At 41.5% G+C, this 23,315-nt stretch overlaps 1 protein-coding gene across 2 annotated transcripts in view; it reads right to left on the reverse strand.

The window, feature by feature from the left end:
• Positions 1-414: 414 nt before the first annotated feature.
• KDM3B (lysine demethylase 3B) overlaps positions 415-23,315 on the reverse strand; it is a 46,320-nt gene continuing 23,419 nt past the window's right edge. Inside the window, exons 10-24 of one of the 2 annotated variants that reach the window (XM_056853963.1) lie at positions 22,084-22,298; positions 21,495-21,647; positions 20,252-20,359; positions 19,589-19,716; positions 17,849-18,128; positions 14,448-14,704; positions 11,746-12,012; positions 10,360-10,531; positions 9,160-9,250; positions 8,922-9,052; positions 6,241-6,360; positions 5,070-5,209; positions 4,166-4,342; positions 2,400-2,534; positions 415-1,663 (exon numbers count right to left, since the gene is read on the reverse strand). In XM_056853963.1, coding sequence (XP_056709941.1) covers positions 1,583-1,663; positions 2,400-2,534; positions 4,166-4,342; positions 5,070-5,209; positions 6,241-6,360; positions 8,922-9,052; positions 9,160-9,250; positions 10,360-10,531; positions 11,746-12,012; positions 14,448-14,704; positions 17,849-18,128; positions 19,589-19,716; positions 20,252-20,359; positions 21,495-21,647; positions 22,084-22,298 — 2,455 coding nt within the window. In that variant the 3' untranslated portion in view covers positions 415-1,582. Of the gene's footprint in view, positions 1,664-2,399; positions 2,535-4,165; positions 4,343-5,069; positions 5,210-6,240; positions 6,361-8,921; positions 9,053-9,159; positions 9,251-10,359; positions 10,532-11,745; positions 12,013-14,447; positions 14,705-17,848; positions 18,132-19,588; positions 19,717-20,251; positions 20,360-21,494; positions 21,648-22,083; positions 22,299-23,315 lie in introns of both variants that reach the window. The other variant, XM_056853194.1, reaches the window with a different exon arrangement.

The raw sequence follows: 23,315 nt of genomic DNA on the forward strand, positions 1-23,315 counted from the left end.
TTCAAATTTCTCGTCTGCCCTTTTTGCTCTATCACAGCTTGCAGTCACAAGATTTATAATGTTGCAGTCTGAGGTAGCATAGTGACAGTAATACCCTGGGGTTCTTCGTGTATTATTTGGACCACAACATATCTACTACCATGGAAATAAAAGCTTGATCATGATGGACTTATTTGCTGTGGCAGACCCTTTGCAGTTCTGACTCTTTCCTGAAAAGGTGCTGAATGGAAATAGTGCACCAAACCTTGTGACAGTCTCCCCAGGCAGTTGGAATGAGTGTAGCTCCCAGATTCATTGGGGGGTGTGTGAGAGAATACAGAAGAAGAAACACAGAGTTGATACATTCATGCCTTTTTCTTTCTGCAATCCCACCCACTATCTTGTTCTACAAGTAGAGTGTGGGTTTAAAAAAGATTCTACAGTAAATGACTTTTATTTTTAAAAAAATGAAATAACCGTGAACATATTAACAGGCCTGCAGGTGGCACTACAGTACAGCTGGATAGAAGGTAGATATAGTCCCAATGTAGAGTCAGACAATGGAATCCATCAGTTCAATGGTGACAATTCAGAATACAACTCTATCAAGCAGGAACATTTTACTGAAAATATTTCTGGACAAAGCTGATATTGAAAATTAGTTCTGGGAAGTAGAAGTCCCAAGCTAGATCTGGCAACTGGTGAACTACTGTCTAGTTTACCAGTTTAGGGAGAGATGTACAACATCTCCCAAACTAAGAATTCATTCCCCCCCTTTTCTTTTACATTTGTGGAAACTGGAGTTGGGAGTTGATTTCTCTTAGCTCTCCTCTGGCCAATTGTGCTATTCTGGATTTATTTCTAAGAATCACTTCTTGAAAGGTTTTATTGAAAGGAAGACTAAATGCAATGTGCCTTTCCTTGTAATCCAGGAACAGTTGTGGTATTTCAAATTCTAAAAATATCTACTTTCATGAAATACTGTTTCACTACAAACCTAGTTTTTCACTAAATACACAATTTTAAATCCTGGAGCCACCTGGGAAAAACAGTGGTTTATCTCTGTGTTTCTGCATTTCTACAGTGAATCGAGAACTGTTAAAGGGGAGCATGAAGACGAGTTTATCTTTTTTCCTTGGCCTGTATCAGACTCAGAAGGACTAATGTGCATGTTTCCTTAGCTGGGCTTCCTGACGGTCACACTCATTCAGAGCTAACTACTTAAGTCTGCAACTGGATGTCCGTCTTCACATCATTCTTCCTAACTTCTTGGAAAGACTAACTAGGCATGAAAAAGGTTCACACTTTCTAATCGTAATATGCAGGAACACCACATGGTTTCCATGCAATTTCAATTTGCAAAAGGCCATAGGAAAGGGACACAGCACCTTTCATTAATCAGTAATTCTATATGTTACAGTGACCTTCTATCAGATTTTCAGTGTTGAGGCAGAGTAGAAGACAGTGGCTGGAGAGTGTAATATGAGCGCCCCGGCATCTCTTTGCGAGAGCCCTCTGGCTCCTACCAAGGGAAGCATGTGCATTCCCCTTCCATACTGAGAGCAAAAAATGACTCCAGAGGGGGGTTTGGAATCACCAATTCCTAAGACCTAGCCAGTTTGGATTCATGAGCCCTCAGTGTGCCAACAGCATCTTTCACCGCATGGTAAATAATGTTCTTCACCTGAAAGCAAAAGAAAATGAACAGACTGAAAATTACAACCCTCAACCGTGCACTTTGCCAACAATGTATTAATGAAGTCAGAGTTCCTTAAATATTAATTCACTTTACTTAGGTAGAATATATACAGAAAAGAAATGTGGGAAGGTGTCAGTCACTAGTACTACTAAAACTGTAGATACCTGATGTTTAACGGTTCCTTTTAAGCGGGAAAAACTAAGTACTAGTATTTAATGGTTTAAACTAAGTCCTAGTATATAATAGTATTTAACTATTATATCACTTATAATTGTCTGTTCTGAAAATCACTTTAATTCCCACATGAACAGTAGCACGTTATATTAAAACCAAAATCTGGAGACTAAAGCCAACTGTATGTTTTAATATCTTGCTCTGCTATGATAATCTTTAACAAAAACCTCACAATAATTATTTTCAAAAGTAGCAGAAGAAGGTGTACTAAATAAAGTCTAACTACAGGTTAAACCTTTAATATGTAAGTAGTATTATGAAAAATCTGGGGGATGGCTAAAATGACAACCAGCTACTTCCCTCTGTCTAAGTATACTCGTACTGGTAACCCACATAGCAAGTAAGCTGTTTCTACAAAAAAAACCACTCAAAGAAGCAGCTTTTAAGTCACTGTCAAGCATACACGTTTTCTGCAAGTAGTATATACTCCCCCCTCACTCCCCCATCTCTGAAACCTTTTGGCTAGAAGACTGCCCATGATACTTACTTGCAGTTTATCCTCATGGTTTGTGTGAGTGTTAGACAGGTGCCTGAACTCCTGGGTCAGACGGAAGCAGTGTTTCACATGTTCTGGAGATACAAAGTCTTCTGCTACTTTGATGCAGCTATACAAATTGTGAACCTGCAAAAATAATCAGAAGAACTATGTTGGATAATCACAAAGCTGAGGATATTTAAAGGTTCTCATCCCTTATATTCCTGATCCACATGTTTGACAGAAAAAAGAGAAGATATTCTTGGAATATCTCATAAGGTTTTCCATTTTACTATGTCACAAACAGCAGCCTCTTTATCAACAGAGGACAAATTGTGTGGAAACATTGCAATTATCTTCTCTAGGACCAGTTTGTGTTTTCACAAGTAAAAAGGCTTCAGATAATTCTTTTCAAGAAGACTCAGTAGAATGACAATAAAACCGTCATCAAGAAAACTTATACAACAAGGTAGCTAGAAAGAAAAGGATTTCACAGAACTCAAAATGGTATGCTGGATAAAATAATTTGGGGGTGGGGTGGAATGGATAAGAACAGGAAGGCCTTAGAGTGCCTAATGAAAGAGAAAATGAAGTGGCAAAATAAGTCAATACTTAAATGGCAAACAAAATTTAGAAATTAAAAATGTGTTACATCAACTATGATACCTTGAAAGACTGAGAGCCTGAAAATCCAATGTCACTGCCCCCAAAACGATGATTCAAGCAAAAGGATCCATGGTTTTGCTTTCTAGCTGCAAAACCATTCCACACCATTTTTGAAAGTCCCCTGGCACTCAGGAGTGGCTTTGGATCAAAGCCAATGTGTATGCAGACAGTTATTTGCCCCATTAAAATATTCCTGTACTTTTAAGATGCCCATGACAATGTAAAAAAAATCTGCCCTGAAACTTCAATCTGAATTTAGAGGTAAGAAGTCCCCCACCCCTCAAAAAGCTACTGAATATGCAGGCAAACGTCAGAGCCTATACCTTGGGACCAGAGAGGCCAAGGCAGCTGACTTAGTCCTAAAGTCAAGTAATGGTCCTCACTAAGTGCTCCAAAAATATCTGAATCCTGGCTAATAGAGTCAAATAGTTATTTCTACCTAATTCCAGGGAGGCAGTGGAAATTCTAACTAGTTAAAGGCTAGATTAGGGTGAACAAACTTGTGCTGTAGATCGGGAGTAAAGCTGATGCAGGAATAGGTGTATCTGTTATCTGTTTTTATATTTTATGTTTTAAGTCATGTACAGCATTTTATATAAGGTTAAACAGATTTACAAATATAAAGAATCCCTGATCTTAAATTCATGCTGAAGCAAATTTTATTACTTTGCATAATTTATTCTGCTTTCAACATGCAAGTAATCAAAATACTTGGATTGTATTTTCCTTAATGGAAGGGAATGAAATGAAGGTTGAGAATCTGAATAGTAGCTGTGGGGGACAACAAACTATCAGGAATTGAAATCAGAACCTTTGATCGGTGGAGTTCTCTCAGACCTTACTTTGGTATCTGAAATTTCACTAAGTACAGGCCAAATATTTTAAGTATTCTGCACTTCCTTTTATGAAACAGATAAAGCTCTGGATATTTAGGGTGGGTTGGAAGATTTCTGGGGAGGGTTATTGCTGTAATATCTTTTACCAGTTAAGACACAAAACAGCTGAATAATTTTTTAATTTAAAAAACCATCTGGATCTTCTTCTGAAAAAGAAGTCAGCAGTTATACCCAATTTTACACACTGATTTTAGGGTACCAGCACTCCACACTCACCTGATGAGGGGCACCTGCAGGAATAAATACGGCATCTCCCAGGAACTGCACTATTGCCCAGCCTTGCACACCATACTCCTCATACAAACGCTTACGTAAGGTCTGATCTAGATACCAGCTTTGGTCATGGATTGGGTCATGATCAGGAGGATTTTCTTGCCCTTGTTCTTCTCCAACCTAATGTAAAGATATCACAGTTGAATCAGTTAAGTTTATTTCTTCCTTCAGGTATGTTTATTTTTTCCTTCAGGTATGTATCTGTATTCGACAGACAACCATCATTTCACCAAGGTTTTTAGTTTTGCTTAAGTGGAATTTGTTGTTATCACAGGTACAACACAAAGAATCCAAATCTAAATACTAGTCTTTGGATCAACTGTTCAAGCTCATCCACACAGATAAAAATGACAAATGAGATCAGCAGCAACTGTAGACTTAAAGAGCATTCCAGGGCGGGGGGGGGGGGTACGGGGCATAGGAGCCGGCATTACCCCACACCAGTGCACGTGCCTGTCTAACCCGGGATAACAGGTGCTTACGTTGTCCTGGGTGGCAAACACGCCAGTGCCTGGGTGCCCTGGTGCGTTGCAGGCCTCCACCGCAGCGCCAGGACCTAAATCCCAGAAATGGCAGGCCGCGCCGGCAGCGGGGGGCGTTCCAAGGGGTGAAGCGGATGTTAATGGGGCTGCACCACCTTTTTTGGTGGCACAGCTTCACTGTTCACTATAGGGCATTTCCCCCTTTTTCATTTTTTACTTTTAAAAAAGGCTTATTTCTTTGCAGCGGCTGGGAAAACTCTGCTGCGCTGCTCCCAGCCGCCACGGATCTACCTTCCTCCAGAAATGGGCTGCCCGTAACCATCCTAGCTGCTCCCACAGTTAAAAGATCCCACCCATCATTATACCTTCCGAAGGAGTTCCCTGATCTTTTCAGCATCCTTAGCAGCATAGATGTGCCACAGTGCCCCAGGCTTCTCTTTTGCTTCATGAATTCGCTGTTTTGTAACATCATCTGCATCTCCCTCATCAATGGTTTTCAGCACTTCTGAAAAGGCAATTCATGTAAATAAGTCGCACTGGTCTTTAACGCAGTGTAAAGTACATTTACTTGTAATCGTTCAACCAGCACAAGGTTAGTATCAAGCCAATCGCATGAAATTTAATGACAGTTAACCAACTGTTCTAATCACAGACTTCAACTGGGAATTTAAGTGCAAACTGCAATGTACCTGTGTGATACAAATGGTACAGCATTGGAGTTTTGTCCTAAGACATTATGTTTTGAACAGCAATCTTCATGAGGCCTGGACAGACATCGTAAAGGACATTACAAAATAAGCTGACAAACCTACTCAGTCACACGAGGAGGCATTCTAGATGTAGCTAGTTCATGCTGAAAACATTTGCCCCTCACTGACCCCACAATGTGTTTTCTGCAAGTGTACTTGCAGTCTTGGCCCATCTACACTGGCCCCCAATTTGTTTCCAGGTACAATTCAAAAGTGTTGGTGCTGAACTTTAAAGCCCTATATAGTTTGGGGTCCACACATCTGAAGGCCCACCCACCTATGAACCGACCCACGCCCATCCTTGGGAGATCCTGCTTTGGGTGCCCTCGCCATCTGAGATTAGGCAGGTGGTAACCCAAAAGAGGGTCTTCTCAGTAGTGGTGCCAAGATTCTGGAACTCTCTCCCCAGGGACAGAGTCTGTCACTTTCTGTTGCCATTTTCTGCCAGCAGGTGAAGACTTTTTGATTTCTGTACATTCCCTCAGTGATTCCTCACCAATATTTTAATTGCTGTTTTTATGTTTTGTATGTAATTTAAGCTCTGGTTTTAATAGCTTTAATTATTCTCTTTTTTGTGGTTTTAAATGGTTTTACAATGTGATTTTACTATGTGTTTTAATTTATTAGTCATCATGGTGTCCCTTGTGAGGGCAGAAAGGCTGTATACAGATTCTGTAAAATAAAAATAAATTGAATGCAATATAATAAGCTTATGCTAAATGTTATTTGAAATACTTAGGCAATGCTTGGATCACCTCTTATTCCATCAAAAACTTAGATAGATTACCATCGTCATGTGCACCTTCTCCAATAGGGATTCCAACATATACCATGACATTAACTGCATCTGATACATCCAGATGAAGATTGGTTGTACCAACTCTCCGGTCTTCTGCAGTTATCAGCCCTATGTGAAAACAAATAAAAGAGACCATTCGCATCAAGCATGAACAAGTCATTTCTGTATGCTTCAATGGTGTATAGAGCAGATTGTGAATTATTCAACACGTTTGTCATCACATCTGGCACTCTTATCCTTTTTCATAATAATGTCAAGAGCAGCAAAAAAAAAAAAGATATTTCTGCTCATTATACTTACCTAAAAAACCAAGAGCAAGAAAAGGTTGTAGAAGCACGATTCAGCAGAAAATCAAATATGTTAGAAGGAAAAAAAATGCGAACTTTTGGGAAGTCAGAACTTACACTGAAAAAACAATGCTTATTTTATAGTTTAGCAACAGCACTAGTTAGCTTACTCTGCCCAAATAGGTTGCCATCCTAACAAACAGAAAACTAACATGTCTCCTAAACATATGTCCCACCATGGAGATGGCACAACTCTGTACCCTAACAGCTACTTCATAGTAAAGGTGACATAGAACAGCACATTCCTATGCAAATCTAGTGGCTCCAAAGGAAATGTACTGAAAAATATGCTTCTGTAGATACACAAGCCTCAGACTATAATGGGCTTTAAAATGAAAACACAAGTAGTTTAAATTGTATACAAAGTATACAGGCACTAAGGATGAAAACAGGTATCACATGTTCCCTGTAGCCTGACCCTGTCAAGAAGAAAGTCACATCTCTGGAAAGGGACAAATGTTCCAGAATAAAGGGATTAAATCATTTAAATGTTAGAACTGGTGGAGTTGGAGAAATTAGGGAAAATGGGAGGCTTGGATGAATCATTGTGACAATGTATAAGATCTGGGAAAAATGGAAGGTTACCTTTTACTCTGATCCAGAATGTAAAATTTTATAAAACATGAAACTTTAGAATGAGATTAATATTAGAATATTAGAATATGTTAACGAAGGATAGCAACACTTTATTAAGAGGTAGATGGAGGTGATGGGGAAGTCGTTTTATTTTTATGTTTATTGGAAATCAAGACAACAATTGATGTAATTGTGATTTTGACATTATTTTTACATTGTTGTTAAAATTATGAAGAATTTATAGTTTTAAAAAATCAATAAAATTTATTAAAAAAAAAGAAGCAAGTCACATCTTTCTGTGTTAACTACCTCTAACAAATCTTCTCCAAATGCAGCCCCACACAGAGCACTGTAACACCCCTTGCCACAGTCGTCATCTGGGAATCCCAGAAAACAGTGAGATTATGCATTTTATCCTTCAGGAGGCATGTAACTGCATTCAGCACAAGTAAAACCGCCAACCCTCCAGAATAAGGAAGGTCCACCCTGTCATAACCATTGCTTTATCTGGATTAAACTTTAACTTGCTAACCCTTATTTAGCCTTTGACCTTATTTAAGTATGAATTCAGGGATTGTCCTACTGCTCCTAGATTTGATGAAATCTAAAAACAGAGCTGGAGATCAGAAGCATATAGAAGACATTGCACTTTAAACTGGTGAATACTCTCTCCCAGAAGCTGCATTTAGATATCGAAAAAATCTGGGTTCAACACAGAACCATGCAGTACAAATCTGAGGGGTATAGTGGTAATCCCCAAGTATTACACTCTGCCACTAACCCATTAGGTAGAAGCAAAACACATTAATCCTATTTATCTCAAACGCTCCAGAAGGATGGTCAATTATATCAAGAGCTGATGAAAAAAAGAATGAACAGACTTAAAATGTCCTTCTCCAGATAGTGTTAACCAGGGTAACCGATGTGGTCTCTACTCCAAATACTGACTTTAAAAACAAACAAACAAAAACACCTTGTCTCACCCAATTCCTGGAGTTGCCCTAGAACTGTCTGGTTGATCACATGGCCCCCCCAAAATAAATCTGAAATTGGTCAATTATTGTTCAGACCAACAACTTATCTTTTTTCAAAGCATTTTTAACCCAAGATGGGCAAGTGAGCAAATGGTGGGGCTTAAATCTGTAAAAATCATGTCAACTTTAAAATGAAACTTATACATGAACACTGGACAAATAGATGTTTTGATGCTCCACCCAGATCTGCACCAACAGTCCAAATCACTGGAGATGAGAAAGATTTTATTCACAAATCTCAAACTGGTCACTACAGGTCTCAGAAGGAGCTTCCCCCTCTGGAATGGGGAGATTGAACAGCCACTTTAATGCCTGGAGCTCTCTGCTGAATAACACTGTATAAACTCATCTGCTCCTTTCTATTCAACCTATACGGCAATGAACACACTTATATATATATCAAACATTTTTCAGTCTTGGAAGGTTTTCTTTCAAGTCTGACAAGACTGTTCTATTTATACGTTGGCTACCAAATATCTTCCTCCTATAGTAAAGTGGTATTTATCCTTAAAAGCTTCTGTGGAAGACCTGACACATTTGGATAATATTACACCAACTGAAGAACAGGATATTTAGCAAAAGGAAGTGAAACTACAGGCACAAAGATTAAAAATAACATAGCTGCTTATTCCACCCAACAAGCATTTTACTTTCACGTTACAGGAACTATGAAAAAAAACATCCCAAAATCATAATCTTCCATCCTACATACCATAGGCATTATACATTTTGGGACCCAAATCAGGTCGTACAAAGTAGCTTGGCAACCTAGATGCCAAATTGAGTCTTCCATCCCTCTTTGTGTATTCTGGGAGAGGGAGATTCTCCATCAAGTCATCAAATCTGAAAACAGAAAGTACCATGTTAGACACAGGAATGGGAGATAACATAATAGCACAACACCAACAATTCTCGCTAAGTCACAGAACAACTGCAACAAGCAAGTTTACCTTGTAGGCATCATGTCTCTGAAATCTTCCCCTGGAGGCCAGTCCTTTAATTTCAGTACCATAGGCTGTCCATCATCTGCTCTCAGGCGTTCTGCAAAAAAGTAGTTTCACTTGGTTCGGATGATGTTCTCCCACTAAGTTTGCCTTTCCTCCTAAATCTACAAACTAAGGGGACAACTTAATTCTATAATGGATAGCCAGAATTATGTAGCCAGCCAGGGAGAGTTCAAATCCCAAGTTAGCCATGACGTTCACAGGGAAGCTGCTGGCAAATTAATATTTTAAGCTGACTTATATCACAGGACTATTGTGAGAAAAGATTAAACCTTAATATACACAGAGGGCAAAAACAGGGTGGATGTGAAAAAACAACCAATTCACACTGTCCTGGAATAGGCTCTAATAATGATATTTGTATTAACAAAAAATAAAGCCTGGTATTAGAACCTATGGGGGATAGTAAAAGCAGATGTTATGGTTCCAGGAAAAATAACAGAAAGCAAAAGAAATGCTTAAGCACAAATGTGTTCAACTTAGAATTTCTTGCCTCCGCAACTATAAAAATTGTTAGGAGTGAAATACCAGAAGGTGTTACACACTAAGACAGAAAGGCAGAAGAGTTGATCTTACTGCCTTTAACAAGGCAATTAAAATACTAAGTATGTGTGTATCAGAGCCAGGGCCTTTTCAATAGTAGTGACTATACTCTGGCTCTCCCTTAATGAGGCTTACCTGGGGTTCAATTCCATTTCTTTAGGTGCTAGACAAGATGTTTTTACTACCCCACTGTTTTTACTACACCATTGTTTTATTTATTTATTTAATGTATTTATAGTCCACCTTTCTTACTGGCTTTAGGATGTATTTTTAAAGGGTGTTGGTGTTTTATTAGGATATTTATTATCCTATCCTTTATAATGTATGTTCTACTGCTACTGTTTTAGCATTGTGCTTTTTCTGACTTTTTAAGAAACACAGTTTTATAGTTCAGTGTAAACTGCCCTTAGTAGTCACTGGGATGCGGAACAAATATCTACAACAAAAAATCCCTAATATTAAAAATAAACCCTGGCCTAGTTTGGGAGAGTATCAATGCTTCAACTGCAGTTAAGAGTTTAAGAAAACATTTTCACACTGAGTATTAACTGAGAAGGAAAAAAAGATTAATACCTTTACATTCAAGCATTTGAGATCACTTACTAGAAATGACTTCAAAACCATCCCAGAAGTCACGTACTTTCACATCTGAGATTATAGCACAATTCCTACAATTAACCAGATCTACATCTTGATCTCCAAATTCCTGGCTAAATGCCTCTGGTTTCCAGAGTTCAGGCTTCAGCTTCTTATGGACACCAGAAACTAGAACAGGCTGTGGAAAGATATACAAGATTATTCCAGTACAACAATCAAAAGCCATCTAACTACCTTTTCTAGAAAAACCCTGGCCTTGTGTACTGCATAACTAAGCAAACTACATGAAATGGAAATGACAAAGGACAAATGAAACCACAAAGTGACTGCAAGGGCAAGAATAAATATAGGTATATTAAGCATGCTTGCTTTTACTCTTACACCACACAGCACTACTTTTAAAAAATTATGTGCCAACAAAAGCTGGTTGTATCAGTATATGCAAATTAAATGTGCATATATTTACTTATATATAATTCTATTTGTGTTAGTCATGGAGGTAAGCAATTATATCGGGGACAGAATCCACACCTCCTGAATGTTAGTAATCCTGCTGAGTCAATCCTGATTATGGAGTGCTTCAAGCATTGTGGAGCACACCAAGCAACGCAAGCATTTTCTACAGAAGTTGCTGCAGCCATACTTGACCAAAATCAAAACCCTAAAACAAATTACAATCCACATAATAGGGGCCAGTTAAAATGACACCAAACAGTTTACAAGCTTGAGAGAGTTCCCCAGAACTCTTCCTTAGAAAAAGATTCCAGGCCATGATTTTAAAGGCCTCTTCTCACTGGCATCTCTGTGCTGAATGCCAAGGCACACTGGTACCTTTGATGCAAGGTTGCACTACAGTTCCTCTGGGCAACAGAGCAAACAAATGGTGTTCCTCCATGGGAGTTACAAAGGCTGTCTGTCTTCCTTTTTCTAGCTTAACATCTTAACCTTGAATGTTAGAAATGTAACAGAGATTCTAAGTGCCACAAGTGGTGTTGTGCTAGTGAAATACAACTTTTTCTCCTTGCCTTGTGCTCCCCAAACTACAGCTCCTGGGTGGTAAGTGGACCCTTGAGGACATTTTTTTTGGGGGGGGGGACAGAGGCCTTCAGTGGAGGAGGGAAATCAACAGAAATCTTGCACATGTGGATGCACCCTTCTGCATATGTAAGGAAAATTTGGGATCCAATTTCTACTGAGTTTTCAGTATACTAAGTTCTACTTCCAATACCATTTCCTAAACTTGCATCACATGTATGAACACACAATTTTTCTTGTACTTCATAGAACTTAAACCTGCATATTATTAGGTAATTTGTACAAAGAAGCTAGCTGACTTGAAAACCTCATTGTCACAAAAATCCAGAATACTATCAAGTTAACACTTTGATTTACCTGGCCCTGTTTCCAGCATTCCCTGAAGATCTTCCAGTTGTTTTTGTTGCTGGGGTCATGAAGACACAGAAGCCTTCCATCGCAGAGCCAAGAATGGGAAGTGTGTGGGTCCAGTACATTTAATCCCATTACCATTTCTTTCACTTCCTTCTGAGTGTCAGGCAAATTGCTTGTTCTTTTAGTGGCATCAGACACCTTTTTGTTTTCCACCACTGAAGCAATGATATGATCAAGGAAGTTGGGCAAACTGGCTTTGCTCTTGGTGCCCTACAAATAAAAATCGACAGAGCAACTAAAGCTTAGACGCCAAGACCCGCAAACATAGAGAGCAGATTTTTGCCAGCTTTCCCTTTCCACTGCATGACCCTGGCGAGCAGAGGACTTTTGTGAACAAAATGGGATAAAATGTGGGTAGCTTCAGTGGGAACAAATAGAAATCTGCTCCTTTATGCAAATGCAACAAGAGGGGGCTCTCTTGAACCTACTGAAGTCTCCCATATGCCATGCCCAAGGTCCTACAACCATCAGGAAGGGCTTCAGGGCGTGGCACGGGGGGATTACCAGAGATTAATTCTGCAAAATCAACTCCATTCATGGTACTTCATATTTAAGACATGGTCTTGAGAAAAATTATTTAGTTGCTTTATTTTAAGTCCCCCCTTGTTCTTTTTTCCTGTTGTTTGTTTTTGAAAGAAAAAAAAAAGAACACAAGTACGGGACCTGTGAAGATTCACTAGGCCAGAGGGGAATCTCATTTTCTGCCAAAGGTTCTACTTTCATGTACTGTCTCCTCTTCTTCCTGTTTCCCATTTCCCATTTGCTCTCATTATGGCTTCCCACGTGGCTGGCCCATTTCCATTTCTCTACTTCAGACACCCCCCAGCCTGTCCACCACTTTTGCCTTCTGCTCTCTCTTAACCCCCCACCCCAAACCCCTGTGCCATCTTCCTGCTTTCTTCTCACCTAAGCAGGCTGTCCAGCTACTGCTAGCCAGATATGGAAGGCTTAAAAAGATTAAAGTACAAGTTGCCCCAAGCTTCCCCCAATCAGTTGGCCAAAAGGGCTAGGGGAGGGGGGAACACCCACCCACTGCCAGTCATCTAGTGGGGGCAGGGGGCCTCAGAGGGGCTGTGCACCTTCACAGCTCTGTAGCTGCGGTCACATTGCTGCCTCCAAACTTCCTGTGGTAGGAGCTTTTTGTTGGGGACTGGGATACTCCCTGTGACCTACCACATGAGCTGGTCAGCCACCATTCTGGGTTGCTACAGCAACTAAATATTCTACCTAAATCTTCTGTGTGGATTTTAAATCCACATGCTGGGGCCAAGTTGGAAAACAGAAATATAATAAGGAGGTTAAACAAGTATAGCATGGTTAACAAGTAATGGGAGAACAAAATCAAGGACAAAGCTCAACATACATTCTGCTACTACAGAGAACAGCTTTCGTACACAGATGTTATTGTTCTATGCAAGAAAGGTTTGAAATACCCAGTACCTACTACTTTACAATGCAATACGTTCATACTGCTGTTTGTCAAACTCAAATATCCACAATTTTATATCTTTAAAAAGATGAAAATATCATCCCCATTATTTCATGGCAATTATACTACTTTGATTTAGTTACTCTTTCCCCCACTTCTTCAGCATTTCATGGTTTCTTTTGTGTACTATGACACCTAATTCCCAGAGTGGGTTAAAGTTTCTTCTTTTTTACACTGATGAAGGAATCCATCTTTACCACATTTGAGAATACAGAATGTGAAATATGAGAAAATGAAACTTAAGGGGAAAAAACATATTTCTCAGTTCCATCTTAAGCCAAGCTGCTCACAGCAAGATTAAATGACAATGGACATTCATGCCACCAGCAGTTGTGATTCGGGGTTTATACGCCTCTCTGTGGAACAGGATAGCTCAGCAATCTAATTTTTTTAAAAAGCTTCCTAGGGCTGATGAAAAGGAAGACTCTAGAATTCTTACTCTGATACAGGAACCCATCTTTACCATTACTTGACATGTGTGAAGCACTTCAGTAACTCTCACTGCCTCAGGAAGAGTTCTCCAGTTCCAAAGATTCTTGACATGTGATTAAGAAGGAAATCTTTGTTATTCCATCTATTTAAACTGGAGAGCCTCATTTATTAATTACTGCTTGCAGTTTCACTAGAAAAAATGGGAAACAACTTCTTGTCAATTTTGCTAATTTAAAAACATTGGTTCTCGGTTTATTTCAGAGTTCAATTCAAGGTGCTGGTTATAACCTTTAGAGGCCTTCACAGCCTGGGGCCCATATATCTGAACAACCATCTCATCCTATATGTCCCCGTGCACCAATTACGGTCTTCAGGCTGCCACTTGCTGGCTCTTCCCTCACTTGGGATGGCCCTCTTGGTATTGACCACAGCCTGAGCCGTTTCCATTGCAGTCCCAAGTGAGGGAAGATCACTGCAGAAAATCAGACCTCATTCTGAGAGATGGGCTGTGTTTATGGGAAATGGGGGTGGGATTATACCAATGACAACTGAGTGCATTTTAACAACAATGTTATACTAGGCTGTACGTCAGTGCCATATTTTACATTTTTAACAAATGTATCATACGTCCAGAGAAAATGCACTGGCAAGGCCAATAATCTGTCTAACTGAACAAAAAGGAGGATACTGTTACTGAACATATATGAGAAAAAATATAACTTACTGTGGAAGCACCAGAAAATACAGGAGGAAAGGGGATCCCTGTATCAAGTGGTGCCTGAGGCAGCTTTCCAGGTCCAGAATTAAGCAAATCACGAAGACTAGAACCTTCTGTTTTGTTGCTTGAGGCAACTGGACCCAGTAAGAGACTATTAAACAGCTTTGGAGTTAAAGGAGAGGCCTTTGCACTGGAGTTGAAGGAATCCAATCCAAAAGGTGACTGAGATTCTTTACTGAGCACTGACCTTAGCGATCCTGCGTCTGTAAAACAAAATGGAATCCACAGAGGGGAACGACATTGTTTAAAGTATATCACCGTGACAGCACTTAAATACTTGTACCAAAAGGCTTTTATATTAATCAGATCTTTTACATCAGCAGAACATCTATGTTAAAGAAATGACTGTCACAAAACTTTAACAGACATAAATTACTACTGCTAATTTGGCTTATCTGATTAGAAAGGCAAGCTTGAGACAAAGAAAGGTGAAAGAAAATATTTCAGAAGTCATATATATCTTTGATTATTGTTTTTTACAACAGCTATTCCAACCAGTTTGGAAAGGAATGCCTGAATGTCAAAGGACCACAGCCTTCTATGTGACCTTCAAGGGCTTAGTTACGCTCCAGCTCCCATCAGTTAAATTGATTGGGACACAAGGCTTCCAGAATTCATAGGCAATTTCTATCGCACTCCCAGATATGATTCACTCACATGGCAGCTCACTGAACACATTAAGAAAAGACAGCCACAAGAATGTATCAATGTGCAATCCAAGCAGTTGTCATCAAACCAATTCTCACCTTCCACACAAGTGCCAAGCCTGTTTAAATCTTACTTGTCTGGTTTAGAAAAGTCTTTAAACTACAGTAAAGCTACATCATATGTTGTCAGTCTAACAGAGGCAAAAATGAGTTCAATACCCCAATGCTGTCCATGTGAAGTATGCTACCAAATTTTCAACCAACCACAGCAATTACTACCTCCCCCAACCCTTGACCACGTTACCTAATATTAGCAGCATTGTTTCATTTTTGTTAAGTACTGCAGCCTTTTAACAATACCTGGAACTCTTCAATTCCCAGGGATAACTAATCCCTAAGCAAGGCTGCAGGCAGTTTCACAGAGCAATTAGGGAAGCAATCATAATTTATCTTGGCTTTGAAGTGTACTTAAAAAATAGTATTCAAGAATGTGTATGTGGCAGATTACACTGGAAATCCAGCCGGCTTTAAAGGTAGCATTAAAGACTTGTACTATGTATTCACTTCATGGAGAAATGCTTGGGCGAACTGCTTCACACAGTATCATCTGTGTTAGACAAAATGGACTGAACTGAGATGGCCCTTTCCACCACACTGGCAAATGCCAACTAGAGGAAGGGCTTTTGCAACACAATCACTCTTTTGGATACTGACTGGATACTCCATACTGACTGGGTTAGCTCCCCTCGTCGACTGGGTTAGCAAGGGTCAGGCAGGATACTGATGTGGCTTATGGCAAACAGGAACACTGAATCAACATGAACACCAACCTCTGGAAGTGCCCTTGATCTAGTCCAGGGGTTGGCAAAACGCGGCTCACGAGCCGCATGCGGCTCTTTGGCCCCTTGAGTGCGGCTCTCGAGGAGGAGGCAGCACGCTGCGGCTCCTCCCTGCAGGTGAAGGCGGCGAGCGGCCGGCAAGCGGAAGGGCGGCTGTCGCCTCGCCTCTGCTCCCCCCTGGCTCGCGGCCCTCCGCCAGGGGGCGGAGGTGCGGGGTCCCAGCCCAGGCAGGCCAGGCCGGCTGGCTGAAGAGCTGGGGAAGCACGCCCCCTGGAGCTGGAGGACGAGGAGCCGCAGGGAGTCGGCTGCGGCTGAGGTAGGTGCGGGGCAGGCCGGGGACGCAGGGAAGAGCAGGCCGGGGACGCTGCCTTCTGCCCCGCCCTCCGCTTCGGAGTCTCCGAAGCGAGTGAGCAGCACCCGGAGCGGCTGGGGAGGCGGCCTGGAGGGAGCATGGCGGTGGGCAGACCACCGTTGAGTGCAGCGGCCCAGCGACACCCGGGCCGGGCAGGGACCGCTTGTTGCAGCCCAGCATCCCCCGGTGCTTCCCTTCCAAGGCGCTGGCCTCTCCATTCATTCCAGGAAGGGTGGGACGCATTCACACATTACGCCGGGTGTGGGGGTCTGCCTGCTCTGCGCTTGGCCGTCGCCCCGGGGGTTCCTCTCGGGCCGAGGCGGGAGGGTTTTGCAAGGGGGATGGCGGGCTGTGCCGAAGGGCTGGTGAGGCGAGCGGCTGCCTCCCTCTCGCTGCGCCGGGACCGGGGATGGTGGAGGACACGTGTCTGGAATCGGGGAGCGCCATCTGGAGCACTCCGGTGGAGGAAGCCCGGCGGCGAACCTCCGCCGGGGATGGTGTGGAGGAAAAGAACAATGAGAGTCGTCTTGCTTGTGGGCTTCCTAGAGGCACCTGGTTGGCCACTGTGTGAACAGACTGCTGGACTAGATGGGCCTGGGTTTGATCCAGCAGGGCCTTTATGATCTAAAATGAATACTAGTCCCGATGCATACCTATTCTCTCTACTGTCAGAGGAGCATGCCTATTATACTAGGTGCCGTGGAACACAGAGGCAGGACAATGCTGCTGCAGTCAGTCTTGTTTGTGGGCTTCCTAGAGGCACCTGGTTGGCCACTGTGTGAACAGACTGCTGGACTTGATGGGCCTTGGTCTGATCCAGCAGGGCTTTTCTTATGTTCTCCCTCGTTGTGGCTGGGCTGGCACTTCACACACACACACACACACACACACAGATGCACATTTCCCCCCATCCAAATTCTCAAAACTCTGCAGGGGGGCTTAATTTTGAGTTTGGAGGACGCGCATGGGGGAAGATGAGCATCTACGGAGCGGTAAAGCCAAGGCAAAACCTCCCGTGCACTCGGTGAATTATTTTTGGGGCTGAAACTTGTCAAAGTGTTACAGGGTGTGGGAACGGAAACGATCCATGAACACATAAAGGTGCCTTCTACTGAATCAGAAGTCAGTATTGTCTACTCAGACTGGAAGGATCTCAGGCTGAGGTCTTTCGCATCACCTACTTGCCTAATCCCTTTAACTGGGGATGCCGGGGATTGAACCTGGGACCTTCTTCATGCCAAGCAGTTGCTCTACTGCTGAGCCATGGCCCCTCCCCTAAAAGGTCAGTGTTCAATGTTGAACATATAAGCAGTGTACCTATCTATATAGTTTAAGTTTAAGAAATTTGGCTCTCAAAAGAAATCTCAATCATTGTACTGTTGATATTTGGCTCTGTTGACTAATGAGTTTGCCGACCACTGATCTAATCCATCTTCCATATTCTCAGTCTCAAAGTACCTTTTCTCTCAGGGGTGATAATCAAAGATTTCAAACATCCTTGCAGCTTACCTTTTGTTTCCTCTTTTGCCTTTTGTGTTGCTAAATCTGCAAGCCAGTGCAATGCTGAAGAGGGACTTGTTTCTGGACACAGTGATTTATTAGGTTTTGTTTCACTACTGCTGCTGGTTGCTGGAGCATCCGTCTTTACAGGCTCAACAGCTTTGCCCTCCGTAGATTCACACTTAGGAACTTCACTTGTTTCCAGCTGCCCTCCCTCTGCTGTCCCCGTCCCACTAGAAAATGTGCTTTCGTTTCCAGAAACTGTTGCACCTGGGTTAATACTGGGCAGCTGCTGAAACAGTTACACAAAATAGAAGTTAAAATGTGATTTTCAAGCATTTTTTAAAACAACTAGACCAATGAAAGGTTAAAGGAGGCATATGACGCCAATACTGGTCATAACCAGGAGGCAACCTTCAAACAATACTGTTTCATTAGCCTCTTATACATAAAGATCTCTAAATCAGTCTGATCACATAACCGATAAGCCAGATCCTTACTTCAGTAGTGTTATTGCTTTGTCTTCAATGATTTACAGATCTAGAAAACCCCAGGATTCTGCTCCTGGGAATCAGCAGACCCTCAGGGACAGCACAGGAGGCAAAGTGGGAATGGGAACTGGCAAAAAATCACAGCCCCTTCTCCTGAAGGCTTAAGTGCCAGGATACATAAAAATATTTAAAAGTGTATTTAATATCGATTCTTAACATTTGTGTGACCATTAAACAGCTGAAATGAAAATCATACAAATGAATACATAATGACAATTAAAATAGCTGTCATAAAAATTGCAAAACTCAATTATTACAGCACCCAGGTAACTGGGTGATTTTTACCTCGCTTATGAATGAGAACAGCATCAGAATACACACAGAATTACAATTTTTGGTGAGGACAAGATAGCAGATAAGAAGGGGACAAATCTGGGAGAGGGGAGGGCCTACCAATGAATGAGATCTTGGAGGCAGGGATACAGAAAGAGGAGTGATGGTGAATCAAGTAAAGTAACTTATTTTTATCACTGCGCCCCCCACCCCAGTCCTGTGGCAGATTTTGCTTGTATGGTTCTCCATTTCCTCAGAGGAGATTTGGAACAAACGGCAGGCTGCTTTAGGACGGGGCACCCTTATGGTGATCCAACCCTCTGTATGTGTATGATGCAGCTACAGTTTTACCCCACCCTCAAGTATGTTCTTATCCAAGTTGTGAGGGAGGAACAGAGCTTATTGAATTAATTTATTGTATGAAATACTGAAAAGGATCTAGTTCCCAAGTATAAATTGCCAGCTGTAGCTCTACAGTGTTAGAAGAATCAGCAAAAATAAAGGTATTAACACAGCTTTTGGCTGGGATGCAAGGTTTGGGAAATGAGACTGCTGCAATTTAATATATGGGCTAAGATGCCAAGGAGTGCTGCCTCAAATATCAGAGGTTTTACTCTTTGTACTTTGTGTACTATCCTCCTGGCAAGCACACTGGCAGAGGCCTTCTTAAAAGTCAACCCAAATATTAAAAGGCATGGGCTAATTAGCAAATAATATATTTATCCTGCTCTTAAGTATCCTGAAGGTAACAAAGAAAATCAAATTGCACAAAGCAATTACTACACAACGAATAATAACTACTTTGATATACATAGAATCCTCATAGTTCCTTTAAAGCCACCAATCTGGGCAACAATGCACTTAGTGCACAGGTTTTACCAGGATCACAAGCATATATTCCCAGCCAGATTCCAAATGTACATACCTGTGAAATTCCATTAGTGACAGCAGGTCGCAGCACAGATTTGTTTTGCCGGTTAATGCATGGGCAGTTAGCTTTAATTCCCCATTTACCACGTGCTGCATGGACCAGGTCTCCAATAATATACAGTGCTGGAAAGTTAGAAAGTTTGGTTATCAAACTCCGTAACAAAATCTGAAAGTTTTAAAATGAAAATTATTAAGGCTGAGTCCCATGAAGTGTGAGCATGTGGCCTGGGGCAGCTGCTCTTGCGCAGAATCACTTTTTGTTCATGAACTCCACAGCTAGCTGTCTGGAGGCAAGATCTGCATCCACAGTGCAATGGTGCTTGTGCTTCATAAGAGCCTGCCCTTAAGTATTTTTCAACTTGCAGCAAAAATTGGGAAGATTGTGGTCTTCCACAAGAGACATGTACTTTCCCCAGCGCATTGACAGACTGTATTCCTACAGCTGAATTTTAGATCAGGCAGGGAGACAGTAGTTTTACCACAGTAGTCATTATCCAGTGTTAACTGAGATGGCTGCCTTAATGTTAGAAGCTTAATAAAGATCACAGTGAGACTGAAGCTGCAAATACATTTCACTTCCATAGGAAAGTATTCAAAGCTGAACAAAAAGAGATCAGAAATTAAGAGACAGTATATGAAACAGTGAAACAAATATCACCTGTGCCAGGAATTATCTGTGTTGGCATGAGATTTTCTGGCTCATGGGATTGCCCTTTTGCACACTTCAGCCACGAGAAAACCTCTTCATCACCAATCTCCTCTGTCTCTGAAAGTTGAAAGAACCAGACCTTTCACCTTTCTAAACACTTATTCACATATTGCACTATTACAGTGACAGTACAAATGCAAAAATGCCAACCCTTGGCTGGGTGAGCACAATTTTTTAAACAGCAAAACTTTGCATAAAATCTACAACTGTTGTGATACTAAACATGCTATAGGAATGTCCTCCAATATGCCAATCTAGCACTGATATTCTTCCCCTTTTCCATACTGGAAAGGTCTCTCTCAAACTTCAAATGAAATTATGCATTATACCATTTTTGTTATACAATTTCTCCCTTGTGATGGTCCACTATTCATAATAATATTTGTATATCCATATTTGCTTTTCACCAAGCTTTCCACATTATTCCTTAACATTATTCCTTAACCCTGCCCCAAACACCAACAATACATTCACGGTCCTCTTGACTAAAGAGATAGAGGATTGGAATATTCACAGGAAACAAACCAGCCAGATGGAAGCCCCTGCTCCCCAAGTGAAAGACTTTTCTATTTTATCTTCCCAGCACTGAAATGACCTGTGTCCACTAAGAAAAGAAACCCAAAGGGATCATCATTACTGGTGATGAAAGAACAGTTTAGGTCATGCAAAACTATGAATAAGTATTGCTGTACTACAGGGGTCCCCATTGTGGTAACCATGGGTGCCTGCCAAGAACTTTCCTGGCACTCAAAAGTGCTTATAGAAATGGGCAGAGCCATGTCATTTTTTTTTCCAGCCAGCGTTTTTTTAAAAAAATGTGCTTTGGCAGCAGCTGACGCCACAGTGTGAATGAATGTAAGCGGTGACATTGTGTGGCTGGTTCTGCCTCCTATGGCAGCCATTTTGTGAAAGCACCCACCATGCTGCATCAGACTTCCAATGGTGCCTGCAAACTCAAAAAGGCTTGGGACCCATTAGATCTTCTGAGGTTCTGGTTGGAAACTACTTCTCACAGGATTGTCTTCTCAGACACTCTCAGCATTCAAAAACCCCTTCCTGTACCATAAGGAAAAGTCAATAACCAAACAGGAGATCCCAGTTACTAGAAGCCTGGATCTCCTTGCTCCTGACTAATGCCTCTAAAGCTGTAAACCATTCTAAGCTTTTACAGCATTCTTGGACAAGTACTTACCACTCCGTGGACGTTTTTTCCTGAGACGGTAACAGTCCAGACACACCCCAAAGCCACATTTGCGACAAACCCAGTGAATATTGAACATTGTTGTTTCACATACGTCACACATCTCCCTCACACCACGAACAGCTCTTTTCCAAGCCACTTTCTCTACAAAAACAGAAAGAAACCTTCAAATACATATATGCTGTAATTAATTATATGTCATATATTTTAAACTTGCAAACGTTTAGAAATGTCTGTCTGGATGATAATGGAAGAGACTACAGTTTGGCTCAGTGACAGAGCACATGCTTTGCAAGCAGAAGATCCCAGGTTCAATGCCTGGCATTCTCAAGAAAGAAGTTTTGGGAGAAAATCTCTCTGCCTATGACCCAAGAGAACAGCTGCCATCATAACAGATTATACTGTGTTAGGTGGACTGATAGTCTGAGTTCACATAAAACAATGTGTTCTAGTTAAGATATACAAGGAAAATAGAGCAAACCATTAGAGAAATTAAACCCAATAGTTTAGTAAACTATTCCTTCAGTAATCATTTCATACACACATATATGCATAAAGGGTTTAAAGAACAGCAGCTTACGGTGTGGCTCAACCATCATCATTGCTTCCTTCTCAGACATAACCAATTGACAAAACTGGTCCCCAACATTGGCCAGGATATATTTAGAGGTCTCGAGGTCAATGCCCTCTGCAGGGGAAGAAGATGGAATCCACAAGTTCATAGCAACAGAATCACTTTGTTGGGGATTCAGGAATCCCTCCACTCGTAGTATACCCTTCCGAGTAAATATCAGTCTGAAACATAAGAGAAAGAGTTACTTAGTCCATAGTATCTATCATCTATGTATCTATCATCTAAGTATCTTGGCTGCTAGCATTTGTGTTAGTGATGCCTGAGTTAATGAGAAGATCTACACTGTGTGCTTCAATTTCTGAATTGACACAAAAAAGTCATCCTATGTAAATTTTGCTGGCTCCTTTCATACCCTTTAGATAGTCTTGCAAGACTGCAAGCAGGGAACTACTGCCTTCCAGTAAAAATCTGTGCTATCTCTCAAACTAATTAGTTAGAATCAGAGTTGGAAAGGACCACCAGGGTCATCTAGTTCAACCCCCTGCACAATGCAGGAAATTCAAAACTACCTCCCCCCCACCCCCAGTGACCCCCTACTCCATGCCCAAAAGATGGCCAAGATGCCCTCCCTCTCATCATCTGCTTAAGGTCATAGAATCAGCATTGCTGACAGATGGCCATCTAGCCTCTGCTTAAAAACCTCCAGGGAAGGAGAGCTTACCACCTCTCGAGGAAGTCTGTTCCACTGAGGAAACGCTCTGTTAGAAAATTCTTCCTAATGTCTAGACGGAAACGCTTTTGATTTAATTTCAACCTGTTGGTTCTGGTCTGACCATCTGGGGCAACAGAAAACAACTCAGCACCATCCTCCATGTGACAGCCCTTCAAGTACTTGAAGATGGTTATCATATTCCCTCTCAGTCTTCTCCTCTTCAGGCTAAACATACCCAGTTCCTTCAACCTTTCCTCATAGGACTTGGTCTCCAGACCCTTCACCATCTTTGTTGCCCTCCTCTAGACACGTTCCAGCTTGTCTATATCCTTCTTAAATTGTGGTGCCCAAAACTGAACACAATACTCTGAGGACTAACCAGAGCAGAGTAAAGCGATACCATCACTTTGTGTGATCTGAACACTATACTTCTGTTCCTGCAGCCCAAGATAGCATTTGCTTTTTAGCTACAGCATCACACTGCTGACTCATGTTTGGTCTACTAAGACCCCAAGCTCCTTTTCAC

Source organism: Euleptes europaea, chromosome 1, assembly GCF_029931775.1.
Source record: "Euleptes europaea isolate rEulEur1 chromosome 1, rEulEur1.hap1, whole genome shotgun sequence".
NCBI lineage: Eukaryota > Metazoa > Chordata > Lepidosauria > Squamata > Sphaerodactylidae > Euleptes > Euleptes europaea.